This window comes from Alligator mississippiensis, chromosome 1 (assembly GCF_030867095.1).
Source record: "Alligator mississippiensis isolate rAllMis1 chromosome 1, rAllMis1, whole genome shotgun sequence".
Classification (NCBI taxonomy): Eukaryota; Metazoa; Chordata; order Crocodylia; family Alligatoridae; genus Alligator; species Alligator mississippiensis.
This window is the reverse complement of record NC_081824.1, coordinates 401,664,519-401,687,320: the sequence shown is the minus strand read 5'-3', so window position 1 is coordinate 401,687,320 and position 22,802 is coordinate 401,664,519. Positions and strand designations below refer to the sequence as shown.

Genomic DNA, 22,802 nt, shown 5'->3' with positions numbered 1-22,802 from the left:
ATCTTGGACTTCCATCTCATTGAAGTGCTGAGACCCCAATGCCTCTGCTACTAACCTTCTTAGCTTACAGAAGTTGGCCCTTCTGAAGTCAAGGACCTCTGCCTTGCTGCTTGCTTTCACCACTCCGCACTGAACAGTAAATTCCAGTAGGCGATGATCACTGTCACCTGGGTGGTTGAGTACTGCAGACCCCTCACCAGGTTGTCGCCTGTGGCAAGGACCAAGTCCAGCAAGGCATTTTTCCTGGTGGGACTATGCACCTCCTGGGTTAGGTAGAAACCTTTGTGAGCGGTCGGACCTGGCTGACTGCTCCTCCCAGCAGATGTCTGGGTAGTTTAGGTCACCCATGAAACCACATCCCTTGTCCTTACAGCCTCCATGAGCTGACCTGAGAATTCCAGGTCCAGCTCATCCCCCTGGTGAGGTGGTCTGTAGTAGATGCCTACTATCAAGTCCCTTTCCCCACGCCCCCCTTGTATTCTTACCTATAGCACCTCATTTTGGCTCTCCTCTGACCCCATCCTGATCACTGAGGATGTGTATTGCTCTTTGATGTATAGTGCTACATGCCTGCTCTTTTCCTTGCTCGGTTGCACCTGTACAGCCTGTATTCCTCGATGTCCACTGCCCAGTCGTGAGTAGAATTTCCGTGAGCCCGGTTTCCGTGAGCCTCACTAGGTCTGGGTTTTTGCTAGCTAGCAGGAGGGCGAGTTCCTCCTGCTTATTCCCCATGATTTGAGCATTTGTGTAGAGGCATTTGAGGCCTCCTGTAGGTGCCCGTGCTGCCACTTTGTTCTTAAGTCTGCCCTGGCCCCTGTCATTTACCTGGGGTACTACCTGTGTGCATCACCTGGCTTGACTGCGAAGTGTCCTTGTGTTCCTCTGCGTCCCCATCCCCCTGCAAACCTAGTTTAAAGCTTGCCATAGGAGATCAGCCAGTCTGGAAGAAAAAAACACGCTTACCTTTTGGGGAGAGATGAAGCTTGTCCCGCCCAAGCATTTCCTCTCTGCGGAAATGCAGGTCATGGTCCAAGATCCTACGGCCCACCTGGTAACACCAGCTCCGAAGCCACTGGTTGACCTTGCCGGTGCATGTTTTGTGGCGTCAGCTGCGTCTGCTCACTGGAAGGATAGAAGAAAAAACCACCTGTGCCCCTGTCTCCTTGAGCTTTGCCCCTAGAGCCTTGTAGTCTCTCATGATGTGGTCTGGGTTGCCCCTGGCCAAATCATTTGTTCCCATGTGGATGAGGACCATGGGGTAATGATCAGAGGGTCGCATGAGGTCTGGGATCATCTCCGTGACTTCCTGAATCCGAGCTCCAGGCAGGCATCAAACCTCATGTGTCATGGGATCAGAGCGACAGATGGGATCTGCTCCTCTTAGGATGGAATCGCCGATGACGAGGACCTGGCGTCTCTTCCTCTTGGTGTTCCAGGAGCTCTTGGCCTGTGCCGTGCTTGGAGTGGCACCGGTTCCCTTGGAGGCATCCTCTCCTACCTCCTCCTCCACGGCTGCCAGGGCCTCATACCTGTTCCCCAGCTGTACCTGGGCAGTTGACACTGAGGTAGCAGGAGTAGCCCTGGCTCTGGAGTTGACCGTCTGCCATACCTCTGCAGCGGGTCCCTCCCGGGTGGCCAGCAAATAGGGACTGCCTTCCCGGGTGGCTTCTCCTCTAGGAGTGAGAAAGCTATTGGCAAAAAGTCTAGGCACAATAAATCAAAAGGTTGTTTTGCTTGTTGGAGTAGTTCGGTGTTTTCTGTTGTGGTTCTTGGCCCCAGTTTTGCCAAGGCAAGATATAGTGACAGTGTGTATTTTCTACAGCCCAGTCCCCTACTTAATAACTACATGATTCTGCTGGACCCAGTTTTGATACTGCTTTTGGGCTTGATTTTCCCCCCCCTCCCCACTGCCTCCTGCCCAGATAACATTGATGCTGCCCATAGAGTTCTTTTTAGGAAAGCCTGTCTTGCCCCAACTCTCGAGTGCAACTCTAAACTGCTTGCTGTCCTTGTCATTCCAAAGCACACCTTCCTGGTCTCCAGAATACCACGGTAAACCTAGAGGGAAACTCTTGCTTAGAGCTAACAAGATACATCCGTTTAGAAATAGTTATTCTGCGTTTTTGTGGGTGGTTGTACTGAAGATTCAACATAAGAATCCTATATTCCTCTATATACGATCATAAATCTTGCATGGTGGTTACTGTAACCTTTTGACTATTATGGAGAAACATTTCCTTTCACCTTTACATCTTTTGGAGGAATTGTATACACACACTGCCACCCTTTAATTTTTTCTGGCATAGAAAGTAGTTATTAAGGCATAGATTTTGAAAAACAACTTGTTTCTTGGATGACTTTTTAAATTCTTTTTATTAGGTGCATTTTTAGCATATATGTGTTTTCCAAAGTATTTACTTAATTATCTAATGTGAGCAGCATAATTTTCTGGGGGATTATTCTTTACTGGGCCAAGTTTTATTGGACCAACTGAGTGGTTTGGATAGACCATGCAGTTGGTCCAAGAAAAGATATGACCCACAAAAATTCTTGCTTCTCATGTACTTCCTGGGCCATCGTGGCTGCAACATCACTTCAGCACTACCTTAGTTATCTCATGTCATGTTAAAGTGAATCCTTCACAGTATTTGAAAGAGTACTTAATTTCTGATTATGAAATGCATTGGTTTTTCAGTGTTACTTAAGAATTGATTAATAGTTGCCATTCTGCATTAACTGACAAATAATATGTTAGAGACAGATGCTCAAAGGCACAAAAAGAAAAAAAATCATGGTTTATAATGTAAAATTTTAGGCAATTAAGTCCAATTTAGGCAACTAGGATCAATTGGGTTTCACTTTTTTTGAAAGCTTGTTAGAATGAATAACTTGTTTCTGGTGCTAGTCAGGGAATGAAGTGTAGTTTAAAAAAATTTTAAAAAAATTGGGTGAATCTGAATCTTTTATTAGGCCAGCTTAAATAGTTGGGGAACTTTTTTTTTTTTTTTTTACCAAGCTTTCAGGTTTAAAAACCCTTTGTCAGGCTGAGGAAGCCTCTGCAGTTGGTGTGTGCCCTTCCTGGATGGAATGAATAGTAAAGAAGCCAAAGACTGGGCTGTACACATGCAAAAAGACAGCCTGTTTTCTTTACTATTCATTCCATCCAGGAAGGGCACACACCAACTGCAGAGGCTTCCTCAGCCTGACAAAGGGTTTTTAAACCTGAAAGCTTGGTTAAAAAAAAAAAATGTTCCCCAACTATTTAAGTTGGTCTAATAAAAGATTCAGATTCACCCAATGAACCTTGTCTGCCCATGTCCTTAGACTAACACGGCTACAACGTACACCCCTTTAAAAAAGATTGTTTTTTCCCCCAGGATTATTTGAGAAACTTTAAGGCTGGCAAAGTTTTGGCATAGATATAGTTTAAGGTTGAGAGAGAGCTTTTGTAAGCAATTTTTTCTTCCCATTTTAGTCAACTTTGCACATAGAGAATATAGGACTTCCCCATTGCTACAAGTTACTCCTTTAGCCTAAGGAGGCAGAATAATACTTTCATGAGTAATTTTAATTTTACTAAGTCTAAATTTTAGGCCTAGGTTCCCATTGGGGAACCAGTATTTTATTTTTAGTAGTTGTTCTTTTTATTTTTATTTTTCCTTTCTGTGGATTTTACAGAGATCACCCGACTATGTGAAACCTGTGCAACTGTGATTTGGGTCACAATTATGACCTAATTATAGGCCAAGGTAATATTCAATTTCCTGACTATTGAGGGAACCTGCAGTCATTTTTAGTGTTGTATAAATATTCTTTCTTTTGAATTACTTTATTTTTCATCTTGGTACATTATGATTGTAGTTTGCTCATCCAAGTCTTCCATTACTCCCAACCTATGGAGTCTGAGGTCTAAAATGTGTGTGATTTATTTTTCCTTTGTTTAACCTGAAGATCTACAAGGACCCTTCCGACTCTACTTCTATGATTCTATGAACCTGAAAAAGATTCCTGCCATGCCTTACAAATATTATGCAATTAACTGGTTAATCACACAATAAATTTAGATTAGACACGCATACAAAGTAATTATCATGCTATAAAAATGTCCATCCAGCTATAAAAACAAGCAAACCAGCTATAAAGATGGTGCTTGAACATGTGTAACAACTTTTATAGCTGGTTTCTAGTTAGCTTTAATATGAACGCGTGGTTTAAGGATCTAAAAGAACATTTATCTAATAGTCTAGTATGGAATGTTTATTATAACCTCTTAAAATAACTTATTTTTGTCTTAACAGGTATCTTTCAGATGAAGGAATTGAAGCTTGCAGAAATTCTTCTGACAAAGTCAATATAAGTGACATTATCCTGGTTGCCCTTAATGTAGGTTATGGTTATGGACTTTTCTGCTGTATCATGGTAACAATTTTGTATTGGATTACTTGGTCTTTAACCTTATTTATGGACATAATTTAACTAAATGTATTGCATTGCATGCTATACATAATGCACAGAGTGTTTCGTTTTTATTTTATGCATATAATTTGGTTGATAGGAATTAAAGCTCAGTGATGTCACCTGCACTACACATTGCTACTTTTAAAAAAAATGTCATGGTAAAGAATATAAATATGTATTGCAATGGGGAAAAATTATTTCTTAGATAGTATTAAGAAAATGAATATGAAAACATTAACAGTTATGCTAAGGTATTGCACTAGTAAGTAGTTCAGATATGACATCCCTTAAAACTAAAATGCTGTGACCGCTCTTTATGTTTAGATATCTTTAATCTGAAGTTTGACTTAGTAGTTGCATGTTTCTGTAACAAGTAGATACAGACATGTAAACTATGTATATACAAAGTCTCATATTCATCATCTTTACCAAGAGATGTGAGAAAATTGTGCATGAAGGTCTTAGAAAAGATTTTCAAAATTCAAAAGAATAAATTTGCCTCCTCGAAAACCATATTGTACAATATTGGGTTTTTTTGCCATTGTTACAAATGGCTTTTTGAAGATTACATGTCTTCCAGCCATGGAAAGAAGAGTGTAGCACTTTCTAAATGTTAATCAACTTTTGTATTTATATTTTTTGGTACTTTAATATAGTAGTGACAGAGGACACTCTCCCTTCTTCCAGTTTTTTTGTTTTGATTGGAACATTTGAGTCCTCCATATTTCCAAGTTTTACAAGTGAATAGAAAAATAGGACTTGAAAGGACTTCAAGAAATCATTTAGTCCAATCTTCAGTTTAAAGCAGGATCATAGAATGAAGGGCTGGAAGGGACCTTGAAAGGTAGTCCCACTCCCCTGCTTGGGGCAGGAATACTGCTGAGATCAAATGATCCCAGCAAGGTGTCTGTCCAGTCTCCTCTTGAAGACTTCCAAGGTTGGGGACTTCACCGTCTCCTTGGGAAGTCTGTTCCAGATTCTGGTCACCCTTACTGTAAAGAAGTTCTTCCTTACATCCAACCTGAAACCATCCTGTAACAGTTTATGGCCATTGCTCCTTGTCCTCCCCTGGGGCGCCCTAGTGAACAGTTTTTATCCCAGCTCTTGATATTCGCCCCTTACACGCATATAGATGGCCACTAAGTCCCCCATCAGCCTTCTCTTCCCCAGGCTGAACAGTCCCAGATCCCTTAGTCTTTCCTTGTAAGATTTGTCCTCCAGGCCCTTAGCCTATTTTGTGGGCCTTCTCTGGACCCTTTCAAGATTCTCCATGTCTTTTTTGAAGTGTGGTGCCAAGAACTGGGCCAACAGTATTAAAAAAAAAATAAAAAAAAATGTTTAACTCGGAGCTAAGCAGCCGGAGGCAAGATGACTACTCAGGACCTAGCAGGATGCACTAGGGCAAGTTACAGGCCCCCGGGACTGTATGTTGTGGGCATGCCTCCCCTAACCCCCATCCCCCACTGCTGCATTCCCCCCCATCCTGCTACTGCACTGCATATTCCTGCGTGGGCACTCCAGCCCCTCCTTCCCCCCAGCAGCACCATGCCTGTGCTGCACTGTGCTCATAGCTCCAGGCTCACCCTCAGCTTTCCAGGCCATGCCATGCAGTACTGCCCATCTCTCTGGGGTGGGGTCAGGCAGCAAAAGGTGGAGGAGGGAGGGGAAGCCCAGAGACGTTAGCTGCTGTTGCAGTTGGAGTGATGGGGGAAGCTGTGGCTGATCAGGAGCCCAGAGTTCGCAACCTAACCCCTCATGGACCATATACAGTCAATGGGCTACCAGTTGGACAACTCTGGTTTAACCTATGATAAAATTAGCAAACATGGAAATTATACAAGCTTCCTAGGTTGTACTACTGTGCTTAACCTCCCTTGTAACTAAACATTTCTTTTTACTCTAACATAATCTCCCTTCGTGTCTATTGCCACTTGTCCTGTTTCCAGTGGCCATAGAAAATCCATCACCAGCTTCCTTATAACAACCTTTCTTATATTTTAAGACTATTACTGATCTCCCTCCTAGTTCATTCTTCTCTAGCTCAAGTAATCTCAGTTTTCCAACCTCTCCTTATTTGTCATGTTCAACACTTTTTGTCATTTTTGCTGCTCTCTGATCTCTCTTCATTTTTTTTTTTCATACCTGTCTGTGTGTGATAACCAAAATTGGCCTCACTAGTGCTGAACAGAAGCCTCACTTCCCATGGCTTAAGCACAACACTCCTGTTGATACACTGTTGATTCCACATTCAGTTGGCAATTCCTTGCAACTACCAGGTCCTTTTCTGAGGTACTGAAGCTCAGCCAAGCATACAATAGTTCATTTTATTTGTGCCTTTGCACATGCCTTTATTGCATTTTGGTCTGTTTATTTTGGACCACTTTTCCAGTTTATCCTAGTCATTTTGAATCCCAGTCCTATCCTGTAACGTGTTTACTAACCCACCCAAGCTTGGTGTTTATCTGCAAATTTACTAAGTGTGCACTCAAGTCTATCTTTCAAATTACTAAACAAGATAATGAACATTACCAGACATAAGCAGACCTATAGTGAACTCCATTTAACATCTCCTCATAGTAAGCTGCTGCTAACTGTTTTTTGAGCATGATTATCCAAACAGATATGCCCATACAGTGTTTCATTTAAACTGTTTTTAGCTTAGACAATGTCATTGGATACTGTGCTAAAGCCTTGTTGCAGCTGAGATGTATTACATCCTCATACATAAGACACATTAAATTAATATTTACAGTCTAGATGAAATTGTCTTTTTAGATGAGCATCTTGAACATGCCACCATCCTGTGTCCATCCTCAAGACGCACAGAATTTTGTGTACATGGAAATATAGGTTGACACCTAGTCAAGTTGTGATAAACCATGTAATTCGAAGGAAAGAATGCATTGTTTGGTGTTTGGCAGAGTTGAGATTAAAATTCAGATCTTTCATTTACCTGTCTTGCTCCTCTGTTCGAGTTTCTTTGTTTGTAGTTTTGAGAATTTTCACCCTAATTGAACAATTCATACGTATAATGTTTCAAATTTTTTTTAGTTTCTTTAGGTATTCATTAAAAAGTAGCCTTTTTTATAACCGAGAAATATCACTATAAATGTGTTTTCAGACTTTTTCTTTGTACAACATTTCCAAAAAAGGTGATATAGATCAGCTCTTCCTCTGATTGCTGTTGGGATTACCTAACATTGCTGTAGCAATTGTAGCTAATACTTCCCTGTGTAAGAAATGTTAAAGGAAATATAAAAATATGTGTGGTTTATGGGTTGGGGTTTTTTTTTTTAGTATGATTCAACACTTTGGATTAAGTTGACAGGTTAGCTCCCTGAAGTGTAGTCAAGTTTGAAAGCAAATATGCTTTCTTATGTATGTCCTATAGAACTATTTTTGCTTGGCTTGATTGGACTGTCCCAGTTTATGACTATTCAGAGTGCAGTGAGGAGCATGTGCTGTTTCATAGAATCCACATAAAATTCTATGAAATAGTGATTTCAGTATTCAGTCTGTACACTGTTCAAAAATGAAGAGAATTTTTGTTGTAATTCATGATGTCTGCTAAAATGCAGTACTGTTCATTCTCTTAGAACAGTAGTCTATAGAAGTATCAAAGGACGATATCCCACTGATATCACAGCAAGGTAGTATATAAGTTATGCATCTGTAGATGAATTATGGCTTACATGAACAACTGCAAGACAGGTTGTGAAGTCTGCAGTTAGACTTCAATAAACAGTAAGTTGACTTTAATGCATATACTATCTTTATTTTAAAGCCACAGGCCTAGTTCAAACAGTGAAGTATAAGATGTCAATTCTAGATTGACACTTCTAGTTATTTTTCTTTCTAATATATATAATTGAGGGGTCAAACATGAAGTTTGTATCTAAATCAGAGATTATTGTGCTATTATTTGTGCATGCTCCATATTTTAGATAGGCAGTACCATGTTTTTATTCAAGACCAAAATAACTGAAATGTTTATCTAAATTGTATTTGTGCTCTCATGTTACTGTGAAATAATTGATCCCTTGATCTCACAAATCCTTTTTATATTATCTAAATTGTGATCATAACCTTGTTGCGTTTCTACTGAGTAAAGCAATATTGTATGGCTGTTTGGCACAATTAAAAAATAAACTGTCATAAAAATAACCCCCATTAAACTCCTTAACTTAAATATGGTAGAAACTCTTATGATCTGGCTGTAGTTGCAGAAATTATCCAGAGATTTTGAGTGACTTTATAGGTATACAGACTGAAAATGCCTTTTTAAAAAATAAGGTAGAAAGAAGGAAAAAAGTTTAAATATATTAAACATCAAAATTATTCTACTAACGGCTTTCATTAATTATTCAGGTTACATAATCCTTGAAAAAATGTGCAGCTAAAACATCTTAAAAATCTTGAAAATGCATCAAAACTATGACATCATATATAGAGTGGTTTTTAAAATGTACCTTTATCTTCTTAAGCTGTTGTATAGTAGTTGTTTCTGGAGAATATATATTTGTCTATTTTCAAAATATTCATATTAGCATAGCTGGCACATTATCTTTAAGCCATATGTAGTGTGTGAATGTGGCCTATGTGTTTGCTGCTGTATGTAACAAAGAACATATTTTGAAAAATTATATTTAAATTATTATTCTTTATTTTAATTTTAGACAGATTTAAGAACCATTGGCAAGAAATTCCTCCCCAGTGACATCAATGGTGGGAAGGTGGAAAAGGTAATCAAGAAATGAGCTACTAACCTTCTCTCAATTTTTCTCTGATTTCTATGTTACTTGAGTTATTTCTGGTTACTTGAGTTATTCATACCCATACAAAGCCACTATTTATTTTTCTTTGCACATGAAACTTAACAAATTTTGAAAATGTTGTTAAGAGTAAGCCACTTATGTTTTTGGTTAAACCCAGTCTTTCCACTCAATTCAATAAAAGGAAATTTGGGTTTCTGGGTGCTTGATGCTTGTAGCTAACTTTACCCCCTTTTGTATTTGTAGTATTTTGCAGTTCAAATTATAGTCTTTCTTTCTGACTTTTGACAAGCAGTTGATGAGCAAGTTTACAGAGGTTTTTCATCAACACTTATTTGCTGAAATAGATCAATCAGTTTATGCTCTGAAAGCCTTTGGATTAAACAAAGACAGTAAGCAGTTGTTTTTACCCTGGATAGTTGTCCACACAAACATTCTGACATGTTTTCAGTCCCTGTGCTTTCAGTCGAAGACTTTATCCCAGCAATACCTGATGTGCCACTAAGATATACTTCAGCTTGGGGATGGAGGGGTGGGGATGGCACATTTGTTGTCCTGTTCCATTCATCTCAACCGCCTGGCAAATTGCTGCCTGAATTTTCTTGGTTATCCATTTTCAGTGTTTTTCCCTTTCTTTTGTGTTAATTTTTTTTCCTTAAAAGAGAGGCTTGCTTTTACAACCTTCTCCCCTCTTTGGAGTCTTGTGACAGATCCATCAGTGATCTTTTTGCCCTGTGTCAAGAGGAACTGCCATCTTGAGTCCTCTTTATAGGCTTCATGTGTATTGCCTCCCCCTTTTTCATTTTGTTTTCTTTGAGATGCTCTTCAGCCTTTTTTTCTGGTGAGATGTCTTCCTTTAGTTGCCAGGCCTGAGGAGCCACACCTGTTTGTGACAGTTTGTTTCCTACATCAGGATCTTGCTCCAGCTGCATCTGCTGTCTAGGAGAGTTTCATATTCTTGCAAAATGAGGTATTTGTTGCTCATTTAAAGTAAGAACAAGGAAGGAGCAAGAGAGAACTCCATGGCCGCAACCAGATGAGTGCAGCCATGGTGCCACATACCACATGTTCAGCGTTCTGTGCTGCAAGGGAGCAGCTTGTGGTTTTTTTGACCCTGGATATCCAGGAGTCAAAAAAACCTGTCGGAAGAAAAGTGGAGCGGAGCATGTGGTGGCAGCCTGCGCCACCCAAAGCCAGAGCCTGGCTGGGTGGAGCTGTGATCTTTTTGGCCAGGCTCCGCGTGGCAGGATCACCACAGCTGTATCCCTGGAAGCTCCCAGGGCCTCAGGTAAGGCTGCTGGGGCCAGTCCATTGATGGCCCCAGCCTCCTACTCCACCTGGTGTAACTTGCTGCACATCAAAGTGTGTGGCACAGGTGTTCCTTGGGGACAACTAGTGGCGGTACAAAGTGCGCTGCCACTAGTTGTTTCCGGGGAGCCAAATGTCCATGCGCGACTGGAGACTGCTTGTATGTTTCCTTTGGACAAGTCCTTGGGTTCATTGTGGCTAGGCGCAAGCCCCTTTGCCTTGTAGCACTGCTTACATGAAACTGCCTATTCTCAGCATACTACTTTCTCTCTAGCATTGCAGTGCTCTGCACCCTTGCATCATTTTAGGCCAGTTGCACTCAATCTTTTTGGTGCTGCAGGCCTGATGAGTGGTGCAGGCCCTTTATCTTACCCTTTGCTGGCCCCCAGAGTTATAAGTTTTTGCAACTTTTTCTCCTATATGATTGCGAAGCTTTCATATATGGCTATGCCACAGGTTCCTGCTGATCACCCCTTCACAGTCACTATCTTCCAGGTACTTAGTTACACATGTTCTTTCAACTTTCTTATTGCTAAGTAGGGCATCTAAGGAGGTCAACCCAAGCTGCCACATGTTTGCCCTGCATTCAGTTAGTGGCATTGATTATGTCAAAGCCTAAAAAGGCATTACTAGTGCATTAAACTGTAATGTTTTGTGGCTAGGGAACAATCTACTAGGACCAAAGCCACCTGTTACTGCTGTGTGTGGTGTAAATATAATGGAAGTTTGCACAATAGAGTTTGGCTCATTTCTAGCACACACTCTGTGATTATGGCGGCTTCAAGCAATGCTCTTGCTTTTGGCAGAGCAGTATTTCTATTACTTTTTTCCATGAAGGGCTCAGAAACCCATCTATATTTATAGTGGATACTGGAGAAAAGTAATGTAATTGCAATAATACAAGTTATTTGAGATCTGTTGTCCACAAACACATTTAACACACCTTACCCTTGCAGTCAGGTTTTTATGAAACTGCAGTTGAGAGATAGCAGAAGAGTGGAATGTATTTTTTGTCCCTATTCCCTTGGTATGGGGGGGAGGAGGGATTGAAAGTGGAGTGGAGGTGTAGTATGTGATAATGCTGAGGTAAGTAGACCTCAGGCTGAAGACTTGGGCTGAGGATATCCACACGTTAGAATGCGTGTGAACAACATTTCTACATCTCCAGTTACTGGTAACTAACTTTATATAGGACTATATCTGTCATGTGACTGAAACTATGAATAATGTAGTTCTGACGTTAAGGAAAGAAATAATATTTCTATCCAAATATATTCTGTGGATGCCTTCTCCTCTTCTTCCTTCTCTGTCTCCTCCTCCTCCTCTGCTGTTTCCTCTCTCTTTTCCTCCTTTTTTTTTTGTTGTGTAGCTCTGTTTGTTTAGTTTTTATGAATCGGAAAGGGTAGATCTGTTCATCTCTTTCAGTGCCTTACCCTCAAAGAAAACATTTGCCAACTTTTTTTATTCTCATGACCTATTTCAAACATTGAGGTGAAGCTCAAACAGACTTATTCTTACCACAGAATTTTAAGGCTGTTCTATACCATCCATAAAAATCCAGAAGACTTAGTCATGGATTTAGTCAACTTGGTCTTCCACTTAGTTTTTTTCTTGGTACTGCAATTGCAGGATAGATTGGAAAACATGATCAGGCTGTCATGTGCAAGATTGTCTTATGTGCTCCCAAGACTGTTGTACAAAACAAAAGGCTTTCTGTTTGGAGATACCATTGTGAAAAGTGCTTTGGAATAGGTGAAAGGGAGTAATTGCTAGCCATATGCAGAAAGAAATTGTTAAAAAAGGATCATTTCTCTATCACCTCACAAAATTGCTGGCCTTGAAGTAGTGAACTGTCACTTAATTTCTACTTCAGTTGGAGAGAAGGATAGAATCTGCACTCTGAATTTTCTTTTCAGAGATCTTCTAAATGTATTGTTGCCATCAGGTCATGATCTAATTTTTTCTTACTACATTGTGGTTCTGGGTTTTTTGAGAGATGTGATGAGTATTATATTGTTGATTCTTCAGCAATGATGTAACAATAGATCAATAGGATCTCTCAGGAAGATGATTTGTTCATGTATATTGAAGATTCACAGAACATTCAAGAGGTTAATGAACTTTTATAATTGTTCTCATCAACCTAGTGTTTGGTTTTCATTCTCTTATTTGTTTTTGCTTTTTTGGTATTATTCATTTTATCCTATTAATGTTTCTTTCTAATGCTATGTTAATTTGATCTGCTCAGTATAGGGCTTAGAGCAGGGATGGGCAAAATGGTAAATCTGGACGGACTCCATTGCCCAGCAGCCCTTGCCCGCATCGCTACAGCAGGTCTCCATGGAGACCCCAGGAGTGGCAGGGCCATGACAGCATGGGGCCAGGGTCTTCACGGAGGCCGGCCTGAGCAGCTGATCTCTGGGCTGGGGCCTGGATTTTGAAGTGGTGGCAGCGTGGGCTTTAGCCAGGGCAGAGCCATGATCAGCCTGCATGCTCCTGGGGCAGCAGATCGTGGCTCGGCTCTGGCTCTGGCCTGTGCTGTCATTGCAGCTAGATCCCAGCCTGGCCCTGGCGGAGCCGCATGCCCTGTCAGCACCGCTCAGGCTGATTTCCATAGAGATGCTGGCCACATGCTGTCACGGCTGTGCTGCTTCTGGGATCTCCATGGAGACTGACTGGAGTGATGCGGGCAGATGCTACGAAATGGAGTCTGCTGTGGGCCAGAATTGGCCCACAAGCCAGGTTTGCCCGCCCTGGCTTAGAGGAAAGAGGAGCAATTTAGTAAACTTCATTTTGCTGCAAGCAGACTGATAAGGGAGATCTGGGGTGAGTAGAAGTAGTGAATTTGGAAATTGGGAGCAACATTCGGTGTCACAATGAGACTTTGATTCTGAAATCTGATGCATCCTTATTGGTCAGAGATCATAAGGAGACCTCAATTTCCCACAAATGTATTTTTAGGTAATGCAGCCCTTAAATTTGATATTAAAATTAGTAAAATTATCTTTTGGAATCTAAATATTAGGATTTTTTTTCATGATAACCTCTTTGTTCCTGTGGAATGGAGGGGGGGACACCCTCCCACCTTCCCCCCACCTTACCCCCCCCCCCCCCAAAAAAAAAAAAAAAAAAGCCAGAAGAGCACTCTTCTGCCTGAATGGCCAGTATTTTTCTTTTGTTCCCTTTTGTGGTGCCAAATACCAAACCTTTTTAATTTTGATTTCTTAATTTTTTTTTAAAGAAAACATTTTGTAAGTTGCTTAACAATATAATTTTCTTTAAGAATTCTTACTTTTCTGTTAAAAAATGTGAAGTACATAGCGGGCTAGAGATGAGAAAATATATGATTACAAACAAACCTTATTCTGAGAATTTTGTCTTAATTGATTGTGATGACAAAGAAAACATTAGTTTTTGTTGAAATGCAAATGTGATTTGGATAGCTGACAGCTAAGGAAACCAAATACACAGTATTGTCCCCAGTGAAATTGCTTCTGTGGGTGTCTAAGATATAACGGTTGCATGCTGTGTCTTGTAATCGTGGCGCTGTTCAACACAGTTTAACATCTAAGGGATGCATATGTGTTGGCTGTAGATCTTAATGTTACAGAAAACATTCCTAATGTCAGTTCATTTCTTGTCCATCAGTTTAAAGTATTGGAACTATTTTTTTGTTTAATTAAGTGTCAAAATCAATTTGAATTATTTAGCTGAAGGTTTAATGTTTTTGGTTTTTTTTTTAAGTAGTAAGAGTGGGTTTAGTGCATGTGTTGAGGTGGTTGGATTCATAACAGGTAATTACAAATAGATTGCAAATACTGCATTTCTTTTACTAACACTATCACATTTATACGACTATCTAGGGAAAAAGAACCCTTAAGAGAGGAAGGCCTGCACATGTAGCCTTTATGCTACAAGATGATGCTCTTTAGATTTGGTTTTGGTAAGTAGTAGGATGTAATAGAAGGTCATAGAAAATAATCTAGGATGGAGTGAGTGATCATGAGTTGATTCAGTTTGAATTAAATGAAAGGGTAAACAGAAACATCTGTAGTTAAAGTTACAATAGGGAATACTTCAAACTGTAGTTAATGAAGTCAGCTAGAGTGAGTTCAGGGATTTGACTGAAGAGAAAGCTTAGAATTTAAGTTATATTGCAGAACTATATGGAACTTGTCTCCTAAGCAAGGAGAGAAACTGATAAGGATAAGCTTCAAACTGAACTAGATGAATAACCACTTAAAAATGATACTAGGAATAAACAGAGAGCCTACAATGAATGGAACAAAATGGACTGGGCAGAAAAGATAGCTGTTTCGTAGGTATACAGTGGGAATTGCCAAAAAGTCAAGCTAAGTTAGTTATTATAAACAGTATTCAAATGTACAAAACTGTTCTCCAGTCTTACAAATAAATAGATAACAAACAAGCAGTGGAGCCAGTATGCAATGCAGATGGCATAGGGATTAAAGATAATCTAGGTTCCATCTAAAAGCTAAGTAAATAGTTTTCCTGAGTTGTCAATATAAGGTAGTGATATTGAACATGGGAGCAAAGGCATAGAGGCTAAAGAGAAGTGAAAATGTCCACATTTGAGATGAAAGCAAATGTCAGGATCTTAGTACTGTCAAGTTAAGAGGACCAGCTAATCCTTATATCAGAATTCTGAAAGAACTGCCATAGGAAATCTAAGGCAAAATAGCAACACTTTTTTTTTTTTTTTTATAAATGTATAGAGTTGAGGATGGTACCATAAGACTGAAAAATAGCAAATGTTGTTGTACCCATATTTAAAGAGTGGAGGAAAAAGTGATCTGGGTGAGTACAGGCTCATTGATTTGATCTCAATAGCATGCAAAACTTTAGAACGTAATTTTGCAAAGGTAGGCTGTGATTGGCTAAATAAAATCTTTTCATGATTACTGTTTTTTTTCTTCTTTTTAGACAAAGGAAATTTAGTAGATTCTATCCATCAGACTTCAGTAAAGCATTGATATCACATAACATGAGAATTATAAACTAATCTGGGGAAGATGGCATTTGATAGAAAAATTGTAAGGTGAATAGAGAATCCATAAAAGGGGATGTGACAATGGGTTGTACTGAAAGGGAAAATATTGCACTGGATACAGTTTACTAGTGGTCTTCAAGGGGCTGTTTTATGATGAATCTTGTTTAATATTTTGGTTAATGCTCATAGCTCAAAAGATAGGTTATACTAATGAAACTTGCTGATGCTATAAAGTTGGAAGGCCTCTTCAACACAAAGAAGGTCAAGGTATTGTATAGAAAGAATTAGGGACCCTGAGATCTAGTGTAGTGAAAATGGATTGAAACTGTGTAGTACAGAATATTAGGTCCTGGACCGTAAAACAATTTCTCCTACAACTTGGGAATTCATCAGTTTGGTGAAGACGAAGATCTGTGTGTATTAATCGCAGTATGACTATGACTATAAATGAAAAAGGCAAATGTGATAATTTGAATTGTAAATTTCCAGTAAAGATAGAGAAGTATTAATGCCATGTGATGGAGTGCGGATAGGATTTTATCTGGAATTCTGGGCACATGTTTAAGACAGATGAATCCAAATTTTTGCAGGTGCAGAGAAGGGTGAATCAGGTGAATGAAGAATTTACCTCATGGGCCTTGGCTTAGCCTAGAAAACCAGAAGCTGAGTGGAAATATGATAATGCTCTGTAAATATATTGGAGATGAGCCGTATAAAGAGAACTGTTTTAAGCTAAAGAACAATAAACATAAATGTGTCTGAACTTGCCAGGCAGGAATAACTCTAATCTGGAAATTAGAAGAAACTTTGTTATCATCAGAGGCATGACATTCTGAAACAGCCTTTCAAGAGGAGTTTAATCAAAGTACTTGTAGATGAAGCTTGGTTAGATTTATGAAAGGAAGTATGTGGCATGATTGCCTGATATAATGGGAGACTGGACTCAATGATCCAGGAGGCCACTTCCAGTTCTATGCGCCTAGAAAGGCTTGATCCAAAGAACATTATTTATGTTGGTTTTTATATACCTAAAAATACTTCATTCATATTGATAGATAGTTTTCTGGCTTGAGGAGGACTAGATTCATAGTTTCATAGTAGTTTGGGGTCATAAGGGACCTAAATAGATCATCTAGTCTAACTCCCTGCCACTGGCCGGAGCACATGCTGGGATCACATGACCCCAGATAGGTGTTCATCCAACCTCTTTTTGAATTTACCCAAGGTAGGAGTGAGGACCACTTCCTTAGAAGTTGGTTCCAGATCCTAGCCACCCTAACAGTGAAATAGTGCCTCCTAATCTGTAACCTGAACCTGTTCTCCAGCAGCTTCTGGCTATTGTTCCTTGTCACCCTAGGTGCTGCTGGGGGGAATAGGACCCTTCCTATTTGCTGCTGATCTCCCCTAACGAATTTGTAGGCAGCCACCAAATCCCCCCTTAGTCTCTGTTTGCTGAGGCTGAACAGGTTCAGGTTCCTCAGCCTCTCCTCATAGGGCCTGCCCTGTTGCTCTCCAACCAAGCGGGTGGCCTTCCTCTGGACCCTCTCAAGGCAGGCCACAGCCTTCTTAAAGTGCGGTGCCCAGAACTGGATGCAGTACTCCAATTGAGGCCCGACCAATGCCGCGTAGAGGGGGAGCATCACCTCTCTGGACTGGCTTGAGATGCGTTTTTGGATGCATGACAAGGTGCGGTTGGCTTTGCTGGCTGCGGTCTGGCATTGGCGGCTCATGTTCATCTTGGAGTCAGTAATGACTCCAAGATCCCTTTCTGCCTCTGTGCTCGCAAGGGGGGAGCTCCTCAGCTTGTATGTATGCTGTGGATACCTTCTCCCCAGGTGCAGCACCCTGCGTTTATCTACATTGAAGCCCATCCTATTACCATCTGCCCACTTCTGTAGTCTGTCTAAATCTAATTGCAGCCTCTCTCTCCCTTTGAGCATGCCTACTTGTCCCCACATCTTGGTGTCATCGGCAGACTTGGGCAACATGTTTTCTGTGACATTTCTGTGGACAAATGCCACAGTTGCTCAATTTATTAATGAGAATGGGGTGAGAGACAGTGTCAAAGGCCTTCTTAAAGTCCAGAAAGTCTAGGTCCACGGTGACACCATCATCCAAGGATTTAGTTACCTGGTCATAAAAGGCCATCAGGTTGGTCTGGCAGACCTAGAGTAAGAGCAAGCTACCAGATGATCAGACAGAGGGAGGGGAGAATGGATTATGTAGATTGACATTTACTGTTATCTGGGGTAGGACCTCGTTGTTGGATGGGTCAAGAGGAACCAGAGAAACTGACTCTTACTTGCATGTTGACAGGGGACCATTAGAATTTCTGTAACTTCAAGAATTTGAATTTCCTTAAGTAGAGTTGCCGGGGTATAGGTTGTAGCCGTGTTGGTCTAAGGACATAGGCAGACAAGGTTCTTTGGGTGAATCACATATCTTTTATTAGACCAACGTATATTTAGTTGGTCCCCCTCCTCTGACTATGTGGGGACAGAGGCCGTACAAAGCACTGCCCAATTCCCCCAGTCCCTTTTATTCCCCAACATGGATAGAGGGAGAGATGTAGCCCCTTTGGGTATGGGAAGGGTTGGCATGGGAAATGACAGGGCTAAGGGCAGGGGGAGCTTCTGCAGTGTTCCCCTTGGGATTAGCATGATTTTTGGTGGAGGAAACTGTTTTTCCCTCTCTGTAGTGGTGCCACAGAGTTCATTGTAGTCCATGGCAGGGTTGGCTTCACTGTGGAGTGAAGAAGATGGTTTGGACATTTGGATGGTTCTGGTGCCCTCTCCGGAGCCCTGGGAAAGGGACTCATCCCCCTCGGGGCCTAGTGGTATGAGTCCCAGGGCTCCTCCCCCTCTGGAGGGATAGGACTCTACTGCCACACCCACTCCAGGGGTGGCTGGGGCTGGGGCCTAAGCATGTAGTGGTGCAGAGCAGGTCGTGGCCTGCAGAGTTGGGGTCACCTCCATGGGCTGCTCTACCACAGGAGGGTTGTGCCATTCTGGGTTCTCTTCTGTGGTGGTAGCTAGTTTCTTTATGTTTTCAAGGGATGGGAATAGATGGGCAAGATTGTGATGTCAGCCCCCTTCTTACATGGTTGGAGAAAGCCCCCCTCCTTGTTGGAGGGTCTGAGCTGCTGCGCCTTTGTGCTTGCTCTTACTCTGGGCAGCAGATAACCGCCCATATGGGACGAGCACCCACCTAGCCTTGGGGTGCTGGGAGCAGTGTGGAGCTAGGAGGGGGCATTCTCTCCTTGCCATCTCCTTCTGCCTGTGCCCTCCTGCCCATGGACCCTGCTGGTGGCTTTGTCATGGGGCCCCCGAGCTTGCGGTGGTGGGTGAGGGTGGGTTGGGTGCTGGGGTCAGGGTACCAGAAGTGCCAGTGGCAGTGTCACCCCTCTCCTCAACAGGGTCCCGGGGTGCCTCCCACGGTTGTATGAGGGGGCATTCTTTGGTGGAGGTGCCTCAGTGCTTGGCACTGGAAGCACCTCACCTCCCCTGCTGTGTAGAAGACTTTGTTGGGGGACTCCTGGAAGGGGACCATAAAGAGAAACCTGAACAATTTAGGCTCCATCCTCTCTGCCTCTCCTCCTACGGTCAGTTGGATGGTGAGCTGCAGTGAAAGGATTGGATGTGGCAGAGGCTGGGGTCCTGGCACCCCAGCAGGAGGATCGTGACCAGGGGAAGGACTCACCGCAGGCTTTGAAGGAAGGACATGAGCTGCCAGTCTGGGAGGTAGCGGGGGGAGAGGACTGAGCACCACTCTGGTTCCCAGCTCTTCCAGGGGCTTGAGGAAGATGTACTTGCATGGCAGTACAAGCCCCTTCTCCATCGCCTCCTGTGTGGTGGTCTCCGTGGCAAGGTAGAAGACTCCCTTGCTATAGTGTCTGGAGGCTGCCATGATCTTTGAGGCCCTCACTGCCAGAGTGAGCACCCTCACATATGTTTTGGAGGGTGGGGAGCTCTTTCTTGGGCATATAGCAGTGCACACTGTGGTACCTGGTGAAGGTGGGGAGGGGGCCCTTATTGCCCAAAGTGGTGAGGGCCTAGGCGCCAAGGGTGCAGGTTTTCCTTCAGCTGCTGGGCTGAGGAGCTGGGGTTACAGAGTTGGGGGAGGTTTAGTGGGTGGGGTGCCTGCTAATCAGGCACTGCTGGTCCTTGCAGGGGTTGGTGATTTGTTCTTGCTCACACACCTTTTTACTTTTCCCGTCCCCTATGGAGGAGGAGGATGAGCTGCCCTTGCCCTGGTTGAGTTTGGGGGGTCTTGTGGCACTCTCCAGGGGAGACTGGCCAGAGGTAACCCCCTGGTCCTCTGAAATCTTCCCAGTTACATTGGCTGCCCCCAGTAGGATGCTGCTAGTGTGGCAGCCCCCGCCAGGAGCTCTTGTCCTGCCATGGGAAGCTAAGTGGGAAGGGGGTGGGTGGGGTGCGTCTGTGGAAGCAGTGTGCATCCCCTCCACCTGGAGTGTCCCGGGTGCGTGCTTTGGCCGCACTGGGGGGTGGATGTGTGTGTGTGTGTGTGTGTGTGTGTGTGTGTGTGTGTGTGTGTGTGTGTGTGTGTGTAAGGGGCTGGTGTTGAGGCTGGGGAGGGAAACACAAAAAGGCACACAAGGACACGTACAGGAGGGAGGAAAACACCCTGCTGGCTTACTTAGCCATACACAAAACACTGGGGGATTGGGCCACAGGGTGCTGCCAGAGCAGCTAGCAGGAAAGCAGGTTGTGTTTGGTGGAGGAGCCCCACTGGTGTTGTGGGGTCCCCTCTTGTTGCAGGCAGCTGTGGCAGTGGGTGGTGGCTGGTGAGGCAGGAAGCCTCCCCTCCTTCCGAGAAGGGAGCGGGGCTGTAGGTCCCGGTGAAGGTGGTGTTGGGGAGAGCAGGAGCCTGTAGCAGCTTAGCAAACTCCTACTACTGTCTGTTCCAGCAGTCAGGGTGATGTGGTGGCTTCTCCTGGTGGACACAGGATACTGGGCAAGATGGACCTATGGTCTGACCCTGTAAGTGGCAGTTCTTATGTTCTTTTGCATCCCAGTAAGTACTTGCAGAAGATAAGGAGGTTAGCACCTTAGAGATCAGTTCAGAGGTTCATGAGTTTCTGTAGGTAATTTTAAATCACTCTTCAGACTAACTTTTGACTAACCTGGCTAACCAGTCCTCAGTAAGTACTGTGCCACTAAGATACCTGTTGCTTGGAATCCTCTGTAGCTGAATTCAGTCTTTTTAAGAGTCAGTTGTAGAAATACTTACAAATAAAGTAAGCTTAGAGAGATACTATTGTTCTTTCCTTTTTTGTTAATATTTTCAGATCAAGTGCAACTGAGTGCTTATTGAATACATACATTTTCAAGATATTCCAGTCTGTCTTGAGTGAAGAAAACTTTAAATCTGTATAACTAAGGTCATTAGACGTGTAATGACACATGGCACATGTATTTGAATATCATAATAGACATGCAGGCTTGTTTCACTTGTCTATTAGTGTTTTGTTCAATTCTGGGTCTGTATAGTTGTTTTGCATAGCTCTTAAACTCTATTATCAGCATCAACCACAAGATGGCTCTGTTTGCTTGAAATTAAAAACCCCTTCTACTCCTGTTCAAATACACACATGCTGTGAATATACATGAAGCATCTTGAATTACATAGCAATAGAGATGAAGCTTGTATAATGCTTTAAACTGCTTAAAGAGCATGAAGCAATATGCATGGCTGGTTCAGGGTGCACACTGCATGTGGTACCTGGGCACACCAGCCCTGTTGATCCTTCACATGGGGCCAGTCTATGGGCCTGATCCATCCCATAAGCCAGCCTAGTGGCTCTCATCTGGCATAGGGCTGGTTGATGCACTTGAATTAAATTAATCCTTATTTTTCTTGATGGCAGTTTAGTATTCTGTTAAGATTTAACACTTTTTGGTAGAAACATGTATAAGAAGTGTTAATAGTAACTTTATTTCTGATATTGGAGATGCTTTTTGAGCACAAAACAATTAGTGGTAATCAAATTTACTCTATCAATTACTTTATTATATATTTCATTTAAATTGACTGACAAGTTTTCCATCTTTTCTGTTAAATAATGTGGGATGATTAAGTCATGTCAGCAACATTTACAATCTTTTTCATTTTTGGTTTTCAGCGATGGTTTTTTTGACATACGTATATATTATTTTGTAAAATAAAATAGTGTAGGATACTCTTACATATTTTATAATGTGGACCATACTTTTGAAAGAACATCTTGTGTGGTTCTTGAATCATTCACTATCCTATTTAGACCATCGTGTTGTTCTTTAGGAAGGTTTGGTTACTTAAATATGTATACATTTTTATTCTTTCATAGCATAAAGCTGCATTTTGGGGGGGGGGGGAAAGAAAGTCTCACTGTCTTGTTTTGCTTCTTATTCCAACTCTGCCACAGTTCATTGTGTTTTTCTCTCTTCCTGGTCTGTGTTGCTTAGTCCTTGGCTTCCTTGTACATTCATCATTTATTGGTAGCTTCTAGTTCCTTTCCCACTGGGGACTTTTTGTAATTGCCTGCAATTTCAGTCTTGCAGCTGGCTCTGTTGCTTTATACAGCCCCTACTTACTCTTATGTAGCAGGAACCTCTAATGAAGCTCTTTCTGCTAGGATAACCATAAAAAAAAAAAAAATAACCCTTCCCCCACAAAACCCTGTGACACTAAGTACAAGAATCCAGTGTGTGTCAGACCTGCACGAGAGCAGATAAAATGATGTATTTCAAGCATTTGACATGTCATACTTCAGCAGTTTTGGGAGCAGTAATGTGCATCTCATTTGTCTATTGTGAATTGGCTCTTTGCATGTGGGGAGACCAGTGGGTGTGGTCCTCGATTTTTAGCAAGGCTTTTCATATGGTCTCACAGAACGTTCTTGTAGGCAAGCTAAGGAAGTATGGGATGGATGAATGGACTGTACGGTAGATAGAAAGCTGGCTGGAGCATCAGGCTCAGAGGGTAATAATCAATGGCTTGATGTCATAGTTGGCAACTGGTATCAAATGGAGTGCCCCAGTGGGGTCGGTCCTGGGGTTGGTTGCGTTCCATGTCTTCATCAATGACTTGGAAGATGGCATAGAGTGTGCCCTCAGTCAGTTTGCAGATGTCACCAAGCAGGGGGGACTAGTAGATACGCTGGAGGGTGGGGATAGGATTCAGAGTGATCTAGGCAAATTGGAGGATTGGCCAGAAGGAATCTCATGAGGTTCAAAAAGGACAAGTGCAAAGTC

The 22,802-nt window shown here is 42.2% G+C and overlaps 1 protein-coding gene across 3 annotated transcripts in view; it reads left to right on the top strand.

The window, feature by feature from the left end:
• The window catches only part of TDRD3 (tudor domain containing 3), a 231,762-nt gene that overhangs the window by 68,332 nt on the left and 140,628 nt on the right, over positions 1-22,802 (top strand). For all 3 annotated transcript variants that reach the window (XM_059722891.1, XM_059722856.1, XM_059722922.1), the window contains exons 2-3: positions 4,299-4,383; positions 9,135-9,200. In XM_059722891.1, coding sequence (XP_059578874.1) covers positions 4,299-4,383; positions 9,135-9,200 — 151 coding nt within the window. The remainder of the gene's footprint in view (positions 1-4,298; positions 4,384-9,134; positions 9,201-22,802) is intronic.